This window comes from Mya arenaria, chromosome 6 (assembly GCF_026914265.1).
Source record: "Mya arenaria isolate MELC-2E11 chromosome 6, ASM2691426v1".
Classification (NCBI taxonomy): Eukaryota; Metazoa; Mollusca; class Bivalvia; order Myida; family Myidae; genus Mya; species Mya arenaria.
The window spans coordinates 6,051,308-6,076,716 of record NC_069127.1 but is presented as its reverse complement, the minus strand read 5'-3'; the positions used below and the strand labels follow the sequence as shown (position 1 = coordinate 6,076,716).

The 25,409-nt window shown below is 37.1% G+C and overlaps 1 protein-coding gene across 5 annotated transcripts in view; it reads right to left on the bottom strand.

Annotated features, from left to right (window-relative positions):
* The window catches only part of LOC128237198 (carnitine O-palmitoyltransferase 1, liver isoform-like), a 39,469-nt gene that overhangs the window by 8,803 nt on the left and 5,257 nt on the right, over positions 1–25,409 (bottom strand). For 2 of the 5 annotated variants that reach the window (XM_052952519.1, XM_052952518.1), the window contains exons 2-14: positions 21,357–21,735; positions 19,486–19,622; positions 19,039–19,207; positions 18,667–18,768; positions 15,580–15,717; positions 15,043–15,120; positions 14,627–14,734; positions 13,731–13,930; positions 13,055–13,211; positions 12,686–12,733; positions 12,240–12,347; positions 11,510–11,535; positions 7,911–7,976 (exon numbers count right to left, since the gene is read on the bottom strand). In XM_052952519.1, the coding sequence (XP_052808479.1) occupies positions 7,911–7,976; positions 11,510–11,535; positions 12,240–12,347; positions 12,686–12,733; positions 13,055–13,211; positions 13,731–13,930; positions 14,627–14,734; positions 15,043–15,120; positions 15,580–15,717; positions 18,667–18,768; positions 19,039–19,207; positions 19,486–19,622; positions 21,357–21,497 (1,478 nt within the window). In that variant the 5' untranslated portion in view covers positions 21,498–21,735. Of the gene's footprint in view, positions 1–5,159; positions 5,217–7,910; positions 7,977–9,024; positions 9,088–11,509; positions 11,536–12,239; positions 12,348–12,685; positions 12,734–13,054; positions 13,212–13,730; positions 13,931–14,626; positions 14,735–15,042; positions 15,121–15,579; positions 15,718–18,666; positions 18,769–19,038; positions 19,208–19,485; positions 19,623–21,356; positions 21,736–21,900; positions 21,967–25,409 lie in introns of those variants that run through there. The other 3 variants (XM_052952520.1, XM_052952522.1, XM_052952523.1) reach the window with 3 other exon arrangements.

Here is a 25,409-nt window from a genome sequence, read left to right as displayed (position 1 = left end):
ATAAGAGCACCTTCCCATGGTGCTCTACAATTCCGCAATTCTGTGATGTTTAAATAATATCTCATAAATAATAATGTTATTACTGAGACAAGGCTGTAGCGGAAACACCCACTGATGAACAAACAAACTAGTTGACAGTGTGATTTACTATATATACCGACCCTTCAGGGGCTTATAAAAAGAAACAGACATGAAAATACAGCAATTACACAATAACTTTAGAAAAGCTTACACATTTATTATTTATATTTTGTCTTATAAGATAAATATGGTAGGTAATTTAAAAAGAAAATATTAAAAGAAAATATTAAAAGAAAATATAAAAGCATTTCTTCAGAGCTGAAAAAAAACAACAACTATGTTTTATGAATGAAAGATAAATGAGATATGTAATTTTAACCTAGCAGCATTTTAAATTGTATAAGTTATGATTTCATTAGCTGCATAAAAAAATTAGTCTACAATCTTGTGCACATAACAAATAAGGGAGTGACAGGGAACATTTAATGACAAGGATTATACAAATAAACTATTCCTAACAATGACTTAATTCATTAATAACAAAATAATAGAATAATAACATAATACCCCCCCCCCCCCCAATGAATTCTGCCTCACAATGAGTGAATGCTACCTCACAATGAGCACTGCCTCACAATGAATGCTTCCTCACAATGAATGCTGCCTCACAATGAATGCTGCCTCACAATGTATGCTTCCTCACAATGAATGCTGCCTCACAATGAATGCTGCCTCACAATGTATGCTTCCTCACAATGAATGCTGCCTCAAAATGAATGCTGCCTCACAATGAATGCTTCTTCACAATGAATGCTGCCTCACAATGACTGCCGCCTCACAATGAATGCCTCCTCACAATGAATGCTGCCTCACAATGAGCACTGCCTCACAATGAATGCTGCCTCACAATAAATGCTGACTAACAATGAATGCTGCCTCAAAATGAATGCTGACTCACATTGAGTGCTGCCTCACAATGAGATCTGCCTCACAATGAATGCTTCCTCACAATGAATGCTGCCTCAAAATGAATGCTGCTGCCTCACAATAAATGCTGCTTCACAATGAATGCTGCTTCACAATGAGAGCTGCCACACATTGAGTGCTGCCTTACAATGAGTGCTGCCTCAAAATGAATGCTTTCTCACAATGAATGCTGCCTCAAAACGAATGCTGCCTCACAATGAATGCTTCCTCACAATGAATGCTGCCTCACAATGAATGCTTCCTCACAATGAATGCTGCCTCACAATGAATGCTTCCTCACAATGAATGCTGCCTCACAATGAGAGCTGCCTCACAATGAGAGCTACCACACATTGAGAGCTGCCTTACTATGAGTGCTGCCTCACAATGAATGCTTCTTCACATGAATACTGCCTCACAATGAATGCTTCCTCACATTGAGTGCTGCCTCACACAGGGTTCCCCCTGGGTTCTAAAAAGTTGTCGCCACTTTTTCGCGGGGGGTTAAGGGGGCCGCGATAGGCCCCCTTACGGGTCCAGGGCAGCGCCCTTGTGGGGGCCAAGGGGGCGAAGCCCCCTGAAGCTCATGGGGTTTAAGCATTTTAAGAGCCTTAAATTGCATTTAATTAGCACATTGTCGTGCAAATCATAACATTTTGTTGTACATGAAGCACAAGATATTAATAGCAAATTGTTATTCTGTTGACAAAATTCATTGTATATGGACTAGTATATTAATAAAAACAAGAGATGTTTGTCAAACATTATGCCCCCTGAGCGCCAAGTTGCCAGAAATATTTGGACAATTGAATGAAATATGCATGGACTGAAATGACAGCTGATTTGTCATTGGATGCATATGAGGCAGGTCATCTACTGGTCATACCTAATCTTCATGTCAAGTTTGATGACCATAGGTCCGGGAATTGTTGAGTTATCACTCGGACAAGCTTTGGTCTTCCAACAGACCGACCGACATGTGCAAAGCAATTATATAACCCCTCTGCTTCGAAGGGGGGCATAATTAAACTAGATGTTCACTGAAAACTGATACTTCAACTCATGCATTTAGTGACATATAAATTTCTACTGTCTACTATATAAGAAAATAAAATATGGACAATCAGAAAACCTTTTTTCAGCATACAGTCACACTGACCTTGACCTTTGACCCACTGACCTCAAAATCAATAGGGTTCATCTGCTGGTCATGACCAATAAGCCTACCTAGTATGAGGTCCCTGGGTCAAAGCGTTCTCAAGTTATTGATCGGAAACCGTTTTTCATGTTAAGGTCACACTGACCTTGACCTTTGACCTCAAAATCAATAGGGTTCATCTGCTGGTCATGACCAATACACCTACCAAGTATGAGGTTCCTGGGTCAAAGCGTTCTCAAGTTATTGATCGGAAACCGTTTTTCATGTAAAGGTCACACTGACCTTGACCTTTGACCCACTGACCTCAAAATCAATAGGGTTCATCTGCTGGTCATGACCAATAAGCCTACCTAGTATGAGGTCCCTGGGTCAAAGCGTTCTCAAGTTATTGATCGGAAACCGTTTTTCATGTTAAGGTCACACTGACCTTGACCTTTGACCCACTGACCTCAAAATCAATAGGGTTCATCTGCTGGTCATGACCAATACACCTACCAAGTATGAGGTTCCTGGGTCAAAGCGTTCTCAAGTTATTGATCGGAAACCGTTTTTCATGTAAAGGTCACACTGACCTTGACCTTTGACCCACTGACCTCAAAATCAATAGGGTTCATCTGCTGGTGATGACCAATACACATACCAAGTATGAGGTCCCTCGGTCAAAGCGTTCTCAAGTTATTGATCGGAAACCATTTGGTATTCCGACCGACCGACCGACAGACAGACAGACCGACCGACCGACCGACATGTGCAAAACAATATACCCCACTTTTTTCAAAAGGGGGCATAAAAATATTGCAAAAAATGTGACATAAACATCAATATGTTGATTTCAGTCTAATGCCTGCATACAATAAAAGAATACATTTGTGAAATTATGAGATATTTTTAGAATAAATGGAAACTCAAAGAAATATACATTGTCAAACTAGGGCCATAACTTTCCTAATAGAAATTTGTCTACCTACTCTTTACTCCAGCCAACATATTAGAAGCCTTATCAAATGGGGTTTAATCCTATTTATTTGATTTCTGTTAATCTTTTTGACACTTTTTGAACTCTAAGAATGCTGCATTTATAGCAATTACAAATTGCGACAAAACCGAAAGCAAGTCTATTTTTAGCGCGTAAACGTCATTACGAAATTTGCATATATCAAGTGACTTTCCGACAACATAAAATTCTACGATTTGCATATTTAAAACTAACACGATAATTACGCAACAACAAGGCTGTTGAGCTGAATATTAAAATTGTTTGCTAATAAGAGACATAACAGTTAAAGGATGTCATTGTTTATCCGTGAAAGCAATAACATTCTGCAATAATTAGCGAGGTGTTGACTGGGCCGTGACTGCTTGCTTTAATTATCGGATTAATTTTTGTTGTCGCACCAGCAGATGCGCTTGATTTATGACAGTGACAGAATCGATTATCATGCAGGCCGCATGGTCACCACTTACGTCATTTTAAGAAAATATTTTAGAAAAAAATCGTTGTCGCCATAAATTCGCCAAATTTGAAAAGTTGTCGCCACTTTTGCGATTTTGTCGCAAATGGCGACAATGGCGATCGCCAGCGGGAACCCTGCTCACAATGAGAGCTGCCTCACGATGAATGCTTCCTCACAAATGCTTCCTCACAATGAATACTGCCTCACAATGAATGCTTCCTCACATTGAGTGCTGCCTCACAATGAGAGCTGCCTCACAATGAATGATTCCTCACAATGAATGCTGCCTCACAATGAGAGCTGCCTCACAATGAATGCTTCCTCACAATGAATGCTGCCTCACAATGAGAGCTGCCTCACAATGAATGCTTCCTCACAATGACTGCTGCCTCACAATGAATTCTTCCTCACAATGACTGCTGCCTCACAATGAATGCTTCCTCACAATGACTGCTGCCTCACAATGACTGTTGCCTCACAATGAGCACTGCCTCACAATGATTGCTGCCTCACAATGAATGCTGCCTCAAAATGAATGCTTCCTCACAATGAGAGCTTCCTCACAATGAATGCTGCCTCACAATGACTGCTGCCTCACAATGAGAGCAGCCTCATAATGAATTCTTCCTCACAATGACTGCTGCCTCACAATGAATGCTTCCTCACAATGAATGCTTCCTCGCAATGACTGCTGCCTCACAATGAGAGCTGCCTCACAATGAATGCTTCCTCACAATGACTGCTGCCTCACAATGAATGCTTTCTCACAATGACTGCTGCCTCATAATGAACTCTGCTCAGAATGAATGCTGCCTCACAATAAACGCTGCCACAACGACTGCTTCCTCACAATAAGTGTTACTTTAAATAAACTTTATGTAGTTAGTGTGGCTGACAATATTTTGATACCTTTAAAAAATCTGGGGGCTATTACATCAGGAATCTGTATTTTGGAAAATCTCTACAAGGTACAATATGGTTCCTAGGATTTTTGATAAAACGGCCCCTTGACACATTATTTTAACATAGTGTTTTTATTTTAATTTTTATGATGTTCCATTCAATCTGTGTCCACCAATCAAGAACTGCTAGCAATAAAACTGAGTTTCATGGGAACACACAAAGTTTTACAGAGTCATTCAAAGGAGGACAACAAGACAGAACCTGCAAACATGAAGCTGCAAACAAGATGCCAGGACAGAAGCATTATACCAAAATAAAGCATCAGAAAGTTCTAAGATTTTTGTTATAATCTCATATAAAATTTTCTGACACTTGATTTCATGCGTGCCAGTCAGGGATCATTCACTCCAGTAAGATCCACTGTTAAGTGTAGTGTAGAGTTTAGTAGAATGATAGCGATTTGTTTCATTTAAGAAATTTATTAACAAAAAACGTCAGTGACTGATGTACAGGAAAAGAGACGCTATGTGCATAACAATTTTCTGTAATTAAAGTTTTAAACCGCATACACAGTGAATGAACCCTGACTTTAAGGACATACTCACCTGCAAGCCTTAGAGAATTTGTATAAAACAAGAGAGAAAACAGAATGTTACCCCAGGTTACTGGCGATGGTGTACTCCCAAATATGGGCCATGACCGGAGCATCAGCCCTGCGGAAAACCAGGCAAAAAACCACTTTACAAGGGATCATACACAGACGACTTCACCTTGTTAAGGCGCCTTGATGCCAGGCTGAACTTACAACTACTGCCAATGGTCCATATCCAAAATGATTGACTCCTTTAAATGGTTGCTGCTAGTGCTTTAGCCATGAACGCCTTGCTTGCCTCAGATACTTGGAAAAATCTGCTGACTGTTGAGAAAGATGATGTCTGAAGATGTCTCTGAAAACTGCAGGTGCAGACATAGCAGAAACAGTGCCTATGAAAAAAGACAACTGACAGTACTAGCTTTAACCTAGTAAACAAGTACCAACCAAACTCTATAGTGTTTTGTTTTTTTAACAGATTGAATTTTATCAAATTCTAACAACTGATTGGAATATCTGCAATCACTGAGCTGAAACAGAAATCTAACTTGTAAAAATATTGAAGATGATGGGCATTTTTAGAAGATGAAGGCAACCACATACATGAAGGTTACGATCTTATACACTGATGTTAATATACAGATACTACCGGGCAACACATCACATACGTTAGATACTGACTATATGCTAAAGTAACATCACTACTCCCTTTAAACTAAATAAAGATTTTCATGGTTGGTTATTTACTCATAAGTGTTAAGTATAATTTTTTTTTAATTTGTTCATGCTAGTGATATTGGTGTTGTGTGACCTAGTGATGAGCTATATTGGTGTTGTGTGACCTAGTGATGAGCTATATTGGTGTTGTGTGACCTAGTGATGAGCTATATTGGTGTTGTGTGACCTAGTGATGAGCTATATTGGTGTTGTGTGACCTAGTGATGAGCTATATTGGTGTTGTGTGACCTAGTGATGAGCTATATTAGTGTTGTGTGACCTAGTGGTGAGCTATATTGGTGTTGTGTGACCTAGTGATGAGCTATATTAGTGTTGTGCGACCTAGTGATGAGCTATATTAGTGTTGTGTGACCTTGTGATGAGCCAATCTAGACATTGACAGTGTAAGTAAAGGCTCCACATTTACAATGTATTCCAAATACTAATAAGAATGCTTTATTATTGATGGTTGTGTTACAATAAGTAAATGTTTAGTTCATCCATTCTACCTCATGCTTTTGTTAGTACCAGGGTACATACATGTTATTTATATTAGAAATAACCTTCAAAGCCAGTCAAAAAGAAGTCAAATATAAGTCATACTAAACTGGATATAAAGTTACATATTGTTGACATTGCTTGAAGGTCATTTCACTGAGGTTAGCTGTGACAAGCAGATTACAAAATGCAACCATGAAAGGGATCGTTTTGAGTCAAAATACTCATGTGTATTAAAACAAGTAGAATTTTGATACATGTGGAAAACTTTCAAGTCTATTGAACTCTAAAAAGTATAGTAGATCACACACAATGAACATCTTTTCATTCTAGAGGAAAATGTGAGTTAAAAGCTAAAATCACAGCACAAAAATAAGTATAAAGCATTTTAAAAGACGGCCGCTACAACTTTTATAAAAGGTATTCGATGTACAAATAAGAATTTTGTCTAAATGTGTCATTAGTCATTATTTTACATTTTTATGCCTGGTTATCCCCATATCATTTTGGTATGATTTTAAGAATCTTACTGAATGCTTTTATGTTAAATAAGGCGTAAAAATATAATATGAATACTTCTATGTTAAATAAGGCGTAAAAATATAATATGTTTGTTTCCGGTTTCATGCCAAAAAACATAGGAGGTATGTAAATCTTTTATTTTTAATTTTTATTAGGCAAATTGTTTCTTGACATTTTTCTTTAACTGAAACTTTAAATTTTATGCTTTAGAAGATATCTTTAATAAGCAGTGATTTTTTTGGGAATTATTTTATCGCCTCTGCCTTGCAAAATTGGGAAAAAAGTTGACTTTGGGAAAAATACAAAATCAGGCCAAAATGGCTAATATAATGGTAATTATACATGTTTTATCTTTTTTATGCATTCATTATGCTGTGAAAGAGTATGTTTTGTCAAGATTTTGTTTATATTTCAAGAAGTTCATTGCTTCTTATTTTTCATTAATGCAATCTATATTAATCAAATTGGGAAAACAAAAATGGACATTTTTTTCGCAAGGGGAAACAGTCTTTAGAAGGCAGTAAATTGCACCAAAAAAAATCACTGATAAGTATTTGCATCACTGGTTTTCTAAAAAGCCAAAAACACTTAATTTTTAACTTTATAAAGAAAAAATCAAACAAAATGATAAAAATTGTTTCTCAACGCAATAAAATTATTTTGGGTTGAGGGGCGAAAAATAGGATAGGTTGGGAAACAGGAAACAAACTTTATATTTTTTAAGCCTTATTAACCCTAAAGCTTAATCATTCAAGTTTGTATTTTTGTACTATTTTTCTACAAAAATTGGATGTGATATAGCCATTTTCAAGGCCAAAAAAGCTTATTTGTACATATTCTTTCTCTACTCATAAAACCCTTCCAAATGATACCAACATAATATGGGATCACTAGGCAACCAAATGTCTCATAATTGTACATCGGACACCTTTAAAACAAAACACCATGCAAATCCAACAAAAAAAATAGTATAAGGCCCCTGACTGGCATGCACATGCACGGTGCCACAGCCAATGTGAGTGAGGTTAAACAACCAAACTGGGGTAAAATGACGGATGGATGGTCGCCCATTTCATACCCTAACACATCGTATTCATCTGTTACTGCATACTCCCATAAGTGGGCCATTATAGGTGCATCGGCCCTGGAAAGAATTGTCAGAGAGACATTAATGTCTGAATGGCGGCAATCAATGACCTAGACCCAATGCAAAAACAAGCACATGTGACAGAAATGTAACAGCAATAAGGTAGAAAAAAAGCCATCTTCCCTCCACAAATAAACCACTCTGTCCGAGAAAAAACTGCAAAATTAATTTCTTTGAGCCAACTCAAACAGGAAAAAACTGCTGATATCTGTGACCACACACTGGAAAGAAATCTTAAAATTAATCAATCACTGCACAAGCTAGCTTACACACTGCCTAGAGAATGTTTACATGCAAAAGCTGAGTAATCCATGTATGAAGTGTGAGTTTAAACCATTATTAGACATATAGGTCTTGATTACTGGTACATGTAACTACATTGTACAGTCTATACTATTAGTTTGGAATAATATCATCATCAGAATTGAATAGGATTGATGTTATTTAAATGCAGAAAGTATTAAAATATATAAACCACAGTTATGCAGAAATACTTGAAGCTCTTTATGCAAAGTATACTATTAGAGTATAAAAGTTTTAAAAAATTTGTACGCTACTTTCGTTTAGTGTTTGAACCCAACCAGGTCCGAAGCTGTCATTAGATTGAAATCTAACGTTATGGATTAATGAGTGAAATTATCTATACCAAAAGCATGCTATTTCAAACAGCAAATATTACCGTACAAAATATACCATATATTTCTAGATGCTTGTAGAAATACTTCCACATAAAACACACAAGAAGGTTACAGGGAAAGAAGTCTAAGACAATTAAAACTGCAAAATGTTAATACAGGCCACCCAAAACTGATAATCAAGTTAGCTTTTTTGAAATGCATTGTCTATCAATCTCTGAAAAAGAATTTAGTATGATTGTTTTTGTTGTTGTTGTTGTATTTTCAATAACAAATTCCACACTATTAACAGATCTAAAGAAATGTAAGATTATTAAATATCTCCCAATATCTACTTATAATTTTAAAGCTAAAATGAGTTTCAGTGTGGTAGCCGAGTGCAGTGAGCCTGAGCTTTGAGAGGCATGTACCCTCGTTCACATTCCGTTGCACACAAAAATTCCCACAGATGGGCCATTATCGGAGCATCAGCCCTGAAAAATGGTAACACCTTAAATCAGCAGTCATTGGCATCATCATCATCATCATCATCATCATCATAATCATCATTCATCATCATCATCACATAAACCACTTTCATCATCAGAATAACAATATATTACACAAATATTTCCGAAACTTGTCCATTTCATAAAAATAAAGGAAATGATACTTTAAACAAAACAGAACATAAATTGCAAAGAGGCTGTACATAAAAACAAAACAAGAAACGCCGCAATATGATAAAACAAGGTTTTCAATGATTGACAGAAGAACTTCAGCCATCATTGTGAGATTCAGTTTAGACCGTATTTCTATTCTAAGTAACAGTGACCTTAACCTTGGCTCAATTGCAATCCAATAAAAGGTATCCATAAACAGTTCCTTAGTTTGGTCACAATATGTCAACCCTAACTAAAGTTATTTTGATTCAACTATTTTTTCGATGGGGCCCAAAACACAATCCAAGAAAGGTATCCATAAACTCTTCCTAAATACCAGTTTAGTAACGATATGTCAACCCTAACTAAAGTTATTTTGATTCAACCGTTTTTTCTATGAAGCCCAAAACACAATCCCAAGAAAGGTATCCATGAACTCTTCCTAAATACCAAGTTTAGTAAAGATATGTTAACCCTTACTAAAGTTATTCAGTTTCAACCATTTTTTCTAATTTTAGTAACAAAGACCATGTTCTTGACCCTAGGGGCCCTAAAAACAACCCTGTGAAAGGAATCCTTAATCTCTCCCTATATACAAAGTTTGATCAAGATATTTGTTACCCTAACTGGAGTAATTAAGTTTTATAGGTTAGTTTGATGCTGCCCGCCTGCCTGTACAGCCAATTTCCGCCTGCCCGAACCACGACGTACATCATTCTCATAACCAGGTTTCACTATGTGAGAACCTGATTAACAAGAAATCAATGTTATATTAAACACAGCCAAACATGCCTTAATATGTTATGCTAATGCAGTGAGAATAATTTAAGCAACGTTAACCATACAGCTAACTATTGCTTTTTTGAAAAAGCGCATGTCTCCCCCATTGTGTGGTCGTAGGTGAGAAATAATCAATGATGGACATGAAATTGATCAACCTCCCTACCAAGTTTGGTGAACCTAGGTCAAACAATTCTCAAGATATTGAGCGGAAATGTTTTTACATTGGGGGTCGCCGCGACCTTGACCTTTGACCTAGTGACCCCAAAAACAATAGGGATCTTCTACACCTCATGACCAACCTCCCTACCAAGTTTGGTGAACCTAGGTCAAACCGTTCTCAAGATTTTGAGCAGAAATGTTTTTTATATTGGGGGTCGCCGCGACCTTGACCTTTGACCTAGTGACCCCAAAAACAATAGGGATCCTCTACACCTCACGACCAACCTCCCTACCAAGTTTGGTGATCCTAGGTCAAACCATTCTCAAGATATTGAGCGGAAATGTTTTTTACATTGGGGGTCGCCGCGACCTTGACCTTTGACCTAGTGACCCCAAAAACAATAGAGATCTTCTACACCTCATGACCAACCTCCCTATCAAGTTTGGTGAACCTAGGTCAAACCGTTCTCAAGATTTTGAGCAGAAATGTTTTTTATATTGGGGGTCGCCGCGACCTTGACCTTTGACCTAGTGACCCCAAAAACAATAGGGATCCTCTACACCTCACGACCAACCTCCCTACCAAGTTTGGTGATCCTAGGTCAAACCATTCTCAAGATATTGAGCGGAAATGTTTTTTACATTGGGGGTCGCCGCGACCTTGACCTTTGACCTAGTGACCCCAAAAACAATAGGGATCTTCTACACCTCATGACCAACCTCCCTACCAAGTTTGGTGAACCTAGGTCAAACCGTTCTCAAGATTTTGAGCAGTAATGTTTTTTATATTGGGGGTCGCCGCGACCTTGACCTTTGACCTAGTGACCCCAAAAACAATAGGGATCCTCTACACCTCACGACCAACCTCCCTACCAAGTTTGGTGATCCTAGGTCATGCGGTTTTCCAGTTATCGATCGGAAACGAAGTGTGACGTACGGACGGACTGACGGACTACCGGACTGACGGACAGGGCAAAAACAATATGTCTCCCCCAGAGAGGGGGAGACATAACTACACTGTAACATCTGCATCGAGAACCAAAAACTATATTGACATAAATATGTACAATATTACAATTGCAAAACACTTTTAGACCACAATTTCATGTACATGTCTGTGATAATAAATAGCACTGCATACAGCGACTTACTGACATGACTGAACCATCAAAATAAAACTATTAGCACATATTAATTGTTCAAATATAATACGGCAATTAAATAGGTATTTGTTAATAATAAATGTTTTTTACCAAAGTCTCTTAACTAATCCAACCATATATTGAACAAAAAGCCATACTATCAAACTTACCAGGAATGTTCAGCATTGAACCCAATCTGAAAATATGCAGAATGTTGTTTTTTTACACATTACATACAGTTCATAAGAACCTTTCTCAGATGAAACAGTTCAGGGCTAAAAGACAGTTTGAGGTAATATTGTATTTATATAAATATATTTTGTGACTGTGTTGACGCTGTAATTGTGTTTGCAATTGACCACCATGTAAGCATGTTAATTGTAAATGTCTTTTGACATGTTTAAGCCCCTGCCGACATAAAAGTATTTGCACAACTCACAATGACAACAACAAAACGACAGGGTTAAAAAATCCCTGAATCTGTATTCACACACATCTTGTGTCTGTGCTTGAGACCCAGATTCCTAGCTGTCTTAGAATATCTTTAATATTTATTTTTCTGACCGAAATGTGTGAACAATTGTTAAACACGGTATTTGTAACATATACACTCAGTTTAACCATTAGTGCTCCTCTAATAATAATTGTACAATACAATGAAGATTTGCAATTTGAGACTTGATGCTAGCCCGTGGTAAAACAAAAAACAGACTAGCTAATCGCTGGTACAATAAAATTGATATATTTTAAACCCAAAGTAGTTCTCATCCATTCCTACATATCTAGGAGTGAGGGCAAAAAGGTCATATCTGCTTCTTGTATTAATATGTCACTTAGAACCACTTTGCTGACATTCCTTAACCTTGTCCGCCCTACGTTCTGACTCCACACTGTACGTACCCTGCCGTTGGGAAGCACAACCAGGGTGAAGGACTTGTCAAACCAGCGGTTATACCCGTTACCATGTAACATAGCGCCAGCAAACCCATCAAAACTCTTCTGGTCTCCCTGTAAACAGACAGTGGAATTTTAAGTGCCTCATAATTGATATGTTATTGATATGATGCTAAATCAGATTAAGACCAACTTAGTTTGTTAAAATAAACTTGATACCAAGAAACTATTCCATTTAAGTGTTTCAAATTACGACTTTTAAGCACATAGTAAACGGCTCCAATGCATTTTATACATTTGAATTTTTATCAAGACTTTCCTTTGTCTACAACTTGTTAAGCTGCAATTATTAACCATATTCTTTAAACTTTACACCAAAACTATTAGTTCATTTTTCTAACTGTTAAATCATAAAAATTCAAGCATCAAGCATTTTGTTAGCTTTTACTCACCATAATGAAATCCTGAGCCTCATCATCAAAGGAGATGAAGAAGGCAGCCTGAAGTATATAATACGACTTTTACCACTTAAACCAAAACATCTTCAGAAATCACACGGTGAGATCTTATATATTGAATGCCAAGTAAGAATGGAAGTTCCAATTAGCAGTGAAATGATGAGGTTATGCAAAGATGTAGTGATTAGCATACTAGATTGGCAATCTAAGCACAAGGTTGGATTCCCAACAGCGATTTCTAATTCTCTGTGAAATTGAGTCTAGCTTTGGACAGGTTTGTTTTTAACTTGTGTATAATTTTTCCTTAGTAAAATAATTGGTTTTATAGCATATTATACATATAATTGTAATGCTAATGCGCACCTTTTCAATGGCATCGAGGGAGGCTTTGTTTTTGCCTTTGGAGAAGAACTCTGTCCTTGCCTTGGCCCAGGGAACCCTGTCTCCCCCAGTCAGGGCAGGAATGTGCTCTTCTCCGTCAACTGGCAGACTCTCATCATCCAGAATCTTCTGGAACGACCTACAACAAACACAGGGGGTGTTTTATACCATGATATGTATAAGATGGGACCCTTTCTCCTCCTTTGGGATTGTGCTCCTCCCAACTAACTGGTGGGCTCTTCCAGAAAATTCTGGAACGATCTACAACAAACACAGGGGTTGTCTTGGTTAGAATGTGCTCCTCCAAATCAATTGGCAGGCTATCGCTAATCATCTTCTGGAACAATCTTAAACTAAGACAGGTTGAAAATATATGGTCCATTGAGCCTGTCTTCCTTGCAAGCAGCATACAACAAGCACGAGATGTCGCGCTCCATTAGATGTTTAAATTGTTTGCTATTAAAAATAGTCATCATTTAAAAATAAAATTTGCAATGAAATCATTCACTGTCACTTGAAACAATGATCATCCTAGACCAAAACAAGTTACAAAAACAAACAAATTTCTACAACAATAGTCACAAGTTATTGGCTATTCTATATGATTATAATAAGATCAATTTATATGATTATAATAATATCAACCCGCCGAACTTACTTCTCAAGCTCATTAGGCATCAGGTGTCTCCCCTTGAAGTGAATGTAGACCTTGAAGAATCGTCCCTTGTGGTAGACGGCAACGTGCTTGCTGTCCTTGAGATGCATGAGGCGGTCACCCTCGATCCCCGGGATCCTCGTAGTGTTGAACTGACGCTCGTACTGGGCCGAACACAGGGGAATTGTCTTGTTTAGCAGGATCTGAATGTTAACACATGAATTGTATGACAATGGTTTACATATCTAGTAATCACTTTTCACAAGCTTCTGAAGTCATTTCCTAACTTAAGTCATTTTCCAAATTTAAATGTCTCAATGAATGGTTATATAATATAATTTCTTGACAATGTCAGAAAAACTTTATAGACTTAAATCACACGATACTTTCAATTTTATGTAATTTTTTTTTAAGAAATTGACTTAAGTTAGGAAATGACTAAAGATGTTTTATGACGTCGAGCTCTGGTCTAACATATACATACAACAGTGTAGTATTTGATCAACAGAAAATGGCTGCACCAGCCCCCCTTACCATAAGATAACCCAATGTCAACAGCAACTAGAGCTATCACAAAAGTGATGACTACCGCCACATGTGGTCTTGACACTGGATGGTATTGCTTGACTCAGGTAAATATTCCTAATAAAATCATCTTATTTGCCACGAGATCAATCTAAAATCTTCAATATAGCCAAAGAGTTCAACTAATAACAAGAGCACATAACTCAAACACGGGAAGAGACCTTGACCCAGCCATGCCAGTGACTTAAAGCTAAAGAACAAGGGTGTCATCTTCTTATGATGGTCATTTAAGCAAAATTATTATGTAGCCCCAATTGCACTCTGTGAAGCAGGGGTAAAACTATATCCATCTACTCAAGTGGCAGTAGACATACTGGGTTGAGCTCCTCCCTGTCCAAGTCACGGCGGTACTGCAGCATCACGTATGTCACGTTGGCAGCCCTTGCTGCCGGGATCTTTGTAGGGTGCACTAACACAGCATCCTAAAACAGAAACACTGGATTTAGTTAAGCTACTAATAATGACAGACACTCAATTAAAGACAAATGAAGGTATTCAAGTAATCCTTACGATATTTTTTCTTTGGCTTAATAAAAACATTGACATGTAGGAAGGAATAATATTCTTTGTATGGGTCTAAATTAAACATTTTAACTTTATCACCATGATCCATTTACAACTCACTAGCATATAACCTGAAGAATTTCTCTGATTGGAATCTATTAAAACAACCATGTCATTCTCCCTATCTTTATATTATACAAATTTAAAGACTATAAGCTTGACTCACCACACCGTAGTAGTTGCTGTTGACCATGATTGGTGACCGTCCTCGCAGGTAGACATACTCCTCCCACCAATCTGTCACCTGCACGGAAATTACAATCATGCAACAGAAAAGCATATCATGTAGTATGTTATACCAGTAGATAAACATAATCAGATGTAATGATATGAAAGTCTTCATGTCATACAAATAATCCAAAAAAGAAACCTGTTGCAACTCAAACTTGACAAATCATATTTTGACTTCTACCTGGAATATAGTACAAATCATCGAAGTTTGACTTTTCTATGAACAAGCTTGAATTCTTACATCACTTTTTGGAATTAAAAATAGTAACAAGACATGCTATGTGAAATTTGAATTTGAATAAGCATGGCAAACATTTAACCATTCCAGGTCTTGCAGGCTTGTTCTTATTTCTACCAATGGTACAAGGATTATTTTTTTAACTCTGAACATTGATTTTTAACTGTGCGTATATATATCAAGTGGTACAATTTTTATACATAAATATTGTATTCTAACACTGTCAGTACTTACATAATTGGTAGCCCACCAGGACTTGACAAGCAGGTACCGCTGTAGTTTCTTGCCTAGCCCCTTCTCAAAATCAACGGCCAGCTTGGACAGGTGGTTAAACTTCTCGTCATCCATGATGGGTTTGATGCTCAACAGGTACTGCAGATCAATGTGTATATAGCTATAATACGCAAATCACCATAAAAGGCTTTATGCTTAACAGGTACTGCAGACCAATGTTAGCACAGCTATTTCATGCATATCTCCATGAATGTCTTGATGTTCAACTGCAGACCAATGTTAACATTGCAACTACATGTATATCTCCCTGATTGAATTGATGCTCAACATGGGGCAATTGGGGGTGGTGGTGGGAGGGGTCCACCCCTGTCACAAGGGAGGATTTGGGGGGTCTTCCTCTATAATTTGTTTTGCTTTCATACTCAATTTAAATCATTTCCATGATTTTCAGACTTGAACAAAATGTTTTGTTTTTTTCTCAAAATTTAGAAGGGTGTGTTTGAATATCAAATTAAAAATTTGTCTTTTTTCTGTGGTAGTATGATTGTACTTGTCTGGAGTCTTCTTTAATGCAATGTCACACCTTTCTCCTAAAAATCATGTAAAAGAAAAAAGAAAAAACAAAGACAGTTAAACATTTGACTCAATCAAATAAATAAATACACAAAAAACAAATATGTAGGGGATGAATCTTATTTTGGTACGAATGTTACATTCAGCCTGGCTGTTATTTACTTGTCTTTAAAATAAATAATGTTTAATATGCTGACATTTTAGAATAAAATGACAATTTCGGCGGATTTTGACATGATCGAAGACATGATAGGTTCACGCTACATAAAGTATCAACATGTTTTTGTGGGTTACAAAGAAATTTTCATCATGAATGTTTTACAAATAAACTTTCAAAACATTTACTGAAAAAGTGATGTATTTGATTGTGTTTGCACCACTTTTATTATGTTTACAAATCGGCAGTGACCGTCTGCTAAAAATCAACAGTGTTTAAAATGGCGAGTCTTGTCTGTACAATACAATGAACAATTATTTTAAAAGTTTCAATTGTGCTTGACACCATTTTTCACCATCCCTTCGCATTTTCTATTGCATTTTACAAACTTTGAACGAGTTCTCAATGTATATTCTGATAGACATTCAATAGCTCCCCCTCCTGCCGATGATTCCCTATTTGGCGCTTCCTAATTATTGGATTAGAAGATGACCGATTATGAATACACAGGTCGTCTGCTCACTACACAAATACACAATTAGCAGTCATTTGACTTGGACAAGGCACATGGGAGGATGAAAGGGCGGTACAGCATATTCTAAGCAGTCAATGGGGGCATGGTGACACCTAGCGGGAACACTATTATCATAAGTATTATGTAATTTATCTCAATTATGACAGCGGATTAAGGGCTGCCATTCTTTCATAATGATTTCAATAGTAACAAGAGCCGTCAAAAGACAGCGTGCTCGACTACGCTGCTTTGACTTAGAATACAATAACGATGTAATAATACCAAGTTTGGTCTCTTTATGTCAAACCTAACTAAAATTATTTGATACATAAGGTGACTTTGATGCTGCCCTCCCACCAGCCCGCCCAAACAATGACGCAAGTCATTCAAATAACTTCATTTTCCATTATGAAAATGTGGTTAAGAATATACAAATATGCCTTTCAAAGGAAATAATAATAAAAAAAATAAAAAATTCAAGGGCCATAACTTGTATTTAGGCTTAAAACGGAGTTATGTTTCTTGTTGTAAGATGGTCGTAAATAATTTTGAATTTTATTAAGTGCATTTAATGAACGGTATAGAAGTTTTTGTTATTAAAATCCCAACTTGCCCTTAACTTTACTTGCCTAAAACTTTAACCTAAGTAAATCAGGGGCCATAACTTGTATTAAGGATATGGAGTTATGTAACCTCATTGGGTGATGGTCCTGAACAATTGTGTGAAGTATTAAGTCAATTGAATGAAGGGCATAGAAGTTATTAAATAATATCCCAACCTGCCCTAAAACTTTAACCTAAGTTCCATAGTCAATCAGGGGCCATTATTTGTATAAAAGATAATATGGAGTTATCTAACCTCATTATGCGATGGCTCTGAACATCTGTGTGAAGTATTAAGTCAATTGAATGAATGGTTTTGGAGTTTTTAGTGAAAATCCCAACTTGCCCTAAAACTTTAACCTGCCCTAAAACCTTAACCTAAGTCAATCAGGGGCCATAACTTGTATTTAGGATAATATGGAGTTATGTAACCTCATTGGGTGATGGTCCTGAACAACTGTGTGAAGTATTAAGTCAATTGAACAAAGGATATAGAAGTTATTAATAAATATTCCAACTTGCCCTAAAACTTTAACCCAAGTTCCATAGTCAATCAGGGGCCATAATCTGTGTAAAGAATAATATGGAGTTATCTAACCTCATCATGTGATGGCCCTGAAAAACTGTGTGAAGTATTAAGTCAATTGAATGTAGGGTATTGGACTTATAAGTGAAAATCCCAACTTGCCCTAAAACTTTAACCGGACGCCGATGCCAACACTGGGGCGAGTAGTATAGCCCACCTATTCTTCGAATAGTCGAGCTAAAAAGGGCACTAACGGGATAATTGGTGCTAGTAGAGCATTTGTGAAAAGGGCACTACTCAAAAAGGGGGCAGGGCGGTAAGAAAGGGGCACGGGCGCTGTGCCATTGAAAAACGGGCTAACTGGAGCACTGAAGGAGTTGAGTAGACATCAATTACACAAAGAGGTTACCCATTCACTATACACTATATTGTGAAGATAGCTATATGCTGTAATGAATCATGCTCAAGTTTGATTGCTAGTTAAAAACCAGCGCTGTAGTCCATTTTAGGAGTCCATGTTTACAATACTGTCACTAATTCTATCCAGTTTACCAGTACTGGTCAATCATGATTGGCTGTACCTTTTACTAGGCAGAAAGCTTTTTTCTTTAACTCATAGTAGTTTCATTGTAAAACTGTATTGCTTTTATATCGGACCAATTTAGTTTAACCCAATTGGCTGGTAGGTCAGACATGTTTTTCTCATGTACATACCCTATTGATGGTGTCTTTCACAGATGGCAACACCAGTTTGGGCAGAGAGGCCTGGTAGCTGTTCAACATGGGCTTCCTCCCACCAAACATACGTACCAGCAACTGTAATAATGCACATGGTTAATTCGGTTAACACCTTTTTTTTAAAGCAAGAAACTTGCACTGTTACATTTTGATTTATGCATTAGAATATTGCAATCTTTACATTCTGATTTCTTCATGCATATATAATACTAAAATGTATAGGAATCAATCATTAGAATTTATATTTTTTAGAGCTGAAACTAATTAAAGACACATTGGTTTGAAAGTCATCAGTTGAGCAACTTAATACAAATCTGACAAAATCTCAAACTAGTCCTTAATCCATACCAGCCAAGCCTTGGTCTGTATGGAGATCTTGCCACGCCCCTCGTACATCCAGCCATGGTACATGAGCAGCAGTTTGAGTGTGTACTTGAGGAACAGGATTATACCCAGCCATAGGAGCGTGGAGTAGATCAGGCAGCCCATGTACAGACCTGTAGTCTCACTGTTCAGCCTACAAGCATAATGTGCACCATATACCAACAATCAGTTCCCTGTCTTCCAAATTACTTTACACACCTTCAAAACTAGTGAAGTTGGACATTTCTGTGTTCAAGACACTGTCTTTTATTTTGAATTGACATCCATTTCAAGCTTAAATTTTCCCTCTGATTTTGAGTCAATTTTTCTTGCAATTTATACACTCTAATATCTCATAGTTGAAAAAATGGTATGATCAAAGTTTCATCAGTCATCTGTGAAATCTGTTACAATTCTTAACTTCTCTCATACCCAGGTATATGACGCTGGAGCAATCCTACAAGGCCAAATGAAGGGTCAACCTCTGCCAGTCTAAGGGAAAGAACTGTGACTGTTACAAACAGCCAGCTGGACGGTGAACCAGGGTATGTGCCAGCCTTTATCTTGTTCTGAAAAAAACATTACATATTTCATCCCAGTACTGTATTATTTAATATTTGGGACAACACAAGAGCTGTATTGCTCAACTGGTTTGCCCTTGGCACTCTGTGGCCAACTCCTACACTACAGTATTATTATGAAAAAAGCCCTTTGTAAATTTCCAGTCATGAGAATTTTGCTGCCTCACAAATAGCGTTCTGTATGCCCATCTTGTTCCAAGTATGGTCAAGACTCTTACTCACCAGTCAAACTTGAGGTTAAACAAAATGCCCAAATCTGAATACTGTTCAGAAATTGGTTGTTAGAGGCTGTAGACTACAAAATGTTCTTTGTATTCTGTCAAACATTGTAAGTATTTTTGAACTGAATGTCTAAGAGTTTGGGTTGGCTGGTGGGTATACAATGTATATGCTGAAACTGCGTTAAAAGTCTATCTTAAATTGGTTGTCCAAGGTGGGTATCAGTGCTCAAATAGACTTCTAATCATGTGACTGGTGCTTAATACACAATAGTCAGGGATGATTACAGATGGAAAATCTCAACCCTGGAAGTCCTTAAAATTGAGTTTTGGTGTGAGAGACCCAAGTTGAAAATGTTTCAAAGCAATTTATATTCATTTTATTGTATTTCTTATTCTAATGCATTTTTCCAACAACAAACAAATAGTCTGAAATTGAAAGCTCTAAATCCTGATTTTAAGATTAATCCAGAACTTTATAATCCCTGTGTAATATTGAAAGAAAAAACTAAACTAGTCAACAAAATATTGATATATAGTTTCAGGCATATACCCAGATATATTCTTTGAATAAATTGTTTTTATTTCAAAAAAATCTCATCACAATCATACTTTTAACAAATTATTTTTTCTTTTACCTATAAATGCATGTATACAGATTACAATTAAGATTAGAAGTAAGTCAGGCAATGCCATGTCATGATGACAGGGCTAATTTTCTATGATCAAATATTCTTATCATGTTCATCAACAAAACAAATATTTACATTCAAAGTTCATGTACTATATAAATGTACAAGTGTGATTTATAACTCTTAATTGACTTTAGAGAAATACTGAACAAAGGCCAATATTATCAGCTGTTACACTTTCAAACTGTTATTGCATAAGATACTGCAATGACAGTTTGTACAACTGTCTATAATTAAAGTGAGAGTTATGACCAATACAAAGTCAGGTACCCAAGGCCATGTGTGGACAACACAACAGAAATGACGGCAAAACTGTTTTGCTAATGGGAGGTCTCAAGACAATGAATGCGTGTGGGAAAACTTAATCTTTTCTATTTAAACCGGCCTTGGAAACTGTTGCTGAACAGGCAAATATGAATGCGAACACACAATTTGTTCCAACAGGCATCTGGTCATTCAATGATCTAAGAAATAATTTTCTAACTTTATATCTAACTTAATAACATTGCAACAGCTGATGTTTAACAACCTGTTGTTTAGTCTATACATGTACTTATATGTATAGACAGCTGTAAGTTATGAATTATTCTCAAGCCAGTTTGCAGGTAATAAACCAGTATTGGTGGCCATGTTCAGAAGCCACCAAAATATGACCTAGACTCTGACCCATCAGATTGGGTGAGACCCACTGGCACCTACATCAAAACACCCTCAAGCATGTCTTGTTAAAATATATTTCAAAAACATAAATGTACACATTCATACATGTACATTCATAATTCAATATTGAACCAAAATCTTGAATGTGTTACCTTAGCTTTTCCCAGACGTTTTTTCCATGAATGAACACCTGAGTCCCACACAGCCTTCAGGGCATCATGGTTGACATTCACATCTACCCCTTCATGGGTCACTTGAAATGAGAACGCAACTGCCGAATGAGCTTCAGCCATCCTGCTGACTGGCCTATAAACCTGTGGTCCCTTGTGATTTTAACCTCCAAATATTCAAAGTATTTCTTGTCTATTAGAAATCAAACACAACTGCCCTATAAATCTGGCGTCTCTGAATGTTTTTGTGTTGACTGTCAACACTATGGGCCACACACACTGGTCTGGGCTCCTGTGGAAACAACCCCTTCTGCTGCCCCTTCCCTGGTCAGTTCAGTCACAAACAGAGCAGAGGCTCACACTGAAACAAACAAAAAATCAAACATTATTATCACTGATTAAACGTTAAAAGCTTAAGTTTAAATAAATCGTGAATGAAGTCCTTTGTGATATTAATAGCATTGTTTAATGAGCAATTCAGTTATGTCAAGGTACACCTTTGTATTATTTTTGCATATATCTTTACCTTTTAATAATCCAGGTAAAAACCATACCCAAACTAAGCCCTCCAATGAATGTTTGCTTCAAACATAAGATTCTGTTATTTCAATATGTTAATCTTTTTGACAGTCAAATTTGTCTACATTAATGAGTGTTTAAGTTAATCAGAAGTAAACAAATCCATAAACATTTGACCTACAAAAACTATGTATTTATAGTATTAAATATCCTGTATAAGTACTAAATGTAACCTTTGAATGCATGACCTATTAACTGACTGACTGTCACAGCTGTTTTCCTTATCATCCATACCTGGCGAAAGGTTACTATCGAGAATGACATCTAATCCAATTACGAAACTATTACTTTTTATGGCCATTCCACTTGTACTTAATTACTTTTATTGTCATTATGACAAGAAATGATTTTGCATTTCAATGTGTATTTACTACAGAAATATGAACTGTGATATACTGACGACTTGTATTTTTTATACCTTTAAAACTTTAAATTTTAAAAACTGATTTTATTTATAACTAAACCAAAGCACAGCAAAACAGATCTGCATTTTAGAAAATCTACTGAACATAATTAAACTATATGAAGTCAATACATTTATATATATATATTGACTTTTTGAAACCATTTTTTTGCTATTGTCAACACAGAGATGGGGAAAAAATAACGTCTAGACATTTTATCTATTATTATCTATAAAAGTAAGGTGATCAAGTGTACTCACAATGTAATGCAATATGACATAACCGGTTTGCAGGTGTTCAATGGACAGGGTGGAAGATTTAGAGGGAATTTCCATGAATTTCCTGACTAAATCACAATGTTTACTTTTCACATTTTGAAGAGGGTCTTTATCTCAAAACTTGTCAATTAAAAACTTAAGTTACAAATAGTTTGCTGATGCAGACTATCATTAATTTAAATTTCAAGTCAATTTTGAAATTCTGTAATATAGGAATTTTTCATGAAAAATTATCAGAATACCGTAAATTACTGGGTATTAGACACACTTTTTCCCCTCAGATTTCGATGTAAAAAAATACCTGTGTCTAATATAAACCAGTAACAAGCTTTTAAAGTTTTTTTCTGAGGTCGATTTCAGGCCGAGCGTTTGTCTAAACTTATGTAGAAAGGGATGTTATTCTCGTCATATCGATCGAGTATATATGGTTTAAAATGGCAGTTGAAGATCAGGATACGGTATATCGTAAGACGTTTATAATTTAAAACAAGAGCTGTCACAGTATGTGACGAATGCCCCCGAATGTGACATTGACCTACAAACAAGGTCAGTACATGAAAAGTTGATTTTGCCTTTACGTGTCAAATACATATGGCAAGTTATTTTAAATTGCCTCTGAACATAAAAAAATACCACCCATACTTGACAACCTACACTGTTATGTCCTTATATTCAGAATTCCCTTGTGAATAAACACTTAGTGTATCTTTCACCTTAGAGGTAGGGACATGGGTCTTGCACACGACACGTCGTCTTGGTATGTGGAACACATGTAGCAGGTTATTTTAAAATCTGTCCATACAAGAGAAAGTTACAGCCCGGACACGACAACCTATACTCTATGTCCTTATATGCAGCACTCCATTGTGAATAAACACTAAGTGTGACCTTGACCTTTGAGGTAGGGACACGGGTCTTGCACGCGACACGTCGTCTTGGTAAGTGGAACACATATGGCAAGTTATTTTAAAATCTGTCCATACAAGGGAAAGTTAAAGCCCGGACACGACAACCTATACTCTATATCCTTATATGCAGCACTCCATTGTGAATAAACACTAAGTGTGACCTTGACCTTTGAGGTAGGGACACAGGTCTTGCACGCGACACGTCGTCTTGGTATGTGGAACACATTTGGCAAGTTATTTAAAAATCTGTCCATACAAGGGAAAGTTACAGCCCGGACACGACAACCTATACTCTATGTCCTTATATGCAGCACTCCATTGTGAATAAACACTTAGTGTGACCTTGACCTTTGAGGTAGGGCACGGGTCTTGCACGCGACACGTCGTCTTGGTATGTGGATCACATGTGGCAAGTTATTTTAAAATCTGTCCATACAAGGGGAAGTTACAGCCCGGACACGACAACCTATACTCTATGTCCTTATATGCAGCACTCCATTGTAAATAAACACTAAGTGTGACCTTGACCTTTGAGGTAGGGACATGGGTCTTGCACGCGACATGTCGTCTTGGTATGTGGAACACATGTGGCAAGTTATTTTAAAATCTGTCCATACAAGAGAAAGTTACAGCCCGGACACGACGACCTATACTCTATGACCTTATATGCAGCACTCCATTGTGAATAAACACTAAGTGTGACCTTGACCTTTGAGGTAGGGACACGAGTCTTGCACGCCACACGTCGTCTTGGTATGTGGAACACATGTGGCAAGTTATTTTAAAATCTGTCCATACAAGGGAAAGTTATAGAGCCGGACTGACGGACGGACGGTGCGATTTTAATATGCCCACCTTTGGGGGCATAAAAATAATCTGTCCATACAAGAGAAAGTTACAGCCCGGACACGACAACCTATACTCTATGTCCTTATATATGCAGCATTCCATTGTGAATAAACACTAAGTGTGACCTTGACCTTAGAGGTAAGGACACAGGTCTTGCACGCGACACGTCACCTTGGTATATGGAACACATGTGGCAAGTTATTTTAAAATCTGTCCATACAAGGGAAAGTTACAGCCCGGACACGACAACCTATACTCTATGTCCTTATATGCAGCACTCCATTGTGAATAAACACTAAGTGTGACCTTGATCTTAGAGGTAGGGACACGGGTCTTGTACGCGACACGTCGTCTTGGTATGTGGAACACATGTGGCAAGTTATTTTAAAATCGGTCCATACAAGGGAAAGTTACAGCCCGGACACAACAACCTATACTCTATGTCCTTATATGCAGCACTCCATTGTGAATAAACACTAAGTGTGACCTTGACCTTAGAGATAGGGACATGGGTCTTGCACGCGACACATCGTCTTGGTATGTGGAACACAAATTGGCAAGTTATTTTAAAATCTGTCCTTACAAGGGAAAGTTACAGCCCGGACACGAGTTATTGAGCCGGACACACGGATGGACGGACGGTGCGATTTAAATATATATGCCCACCTTTGGGGGCATAAAAATATTGTACGATTAATAATAAAATTAAATATTATTTTGATTATAACAATAATTAAACATGCATATAAAGAAGCAAAGCTGTGCACTGTCAAAATATTGCACTGTCAATATTATTTATAAGTTGTACGATAAGGTGTGAAAAACTCGCACTGCCTTTAAAGCTGTTTAACATACACAGGAATGTGATTGACCTGGCAGCTGGAGGGCTGAAACATTTTCAGCATTGGATTTATGGGGCACTCTTGGGGTCAAAAGCCCACTGCTGTAGAAGAAAAAATGGCTTTTTAGAAGCTCTTTTGAGGGCTCTCCTGACTTTAGATTTGAAGCAAACTTTAA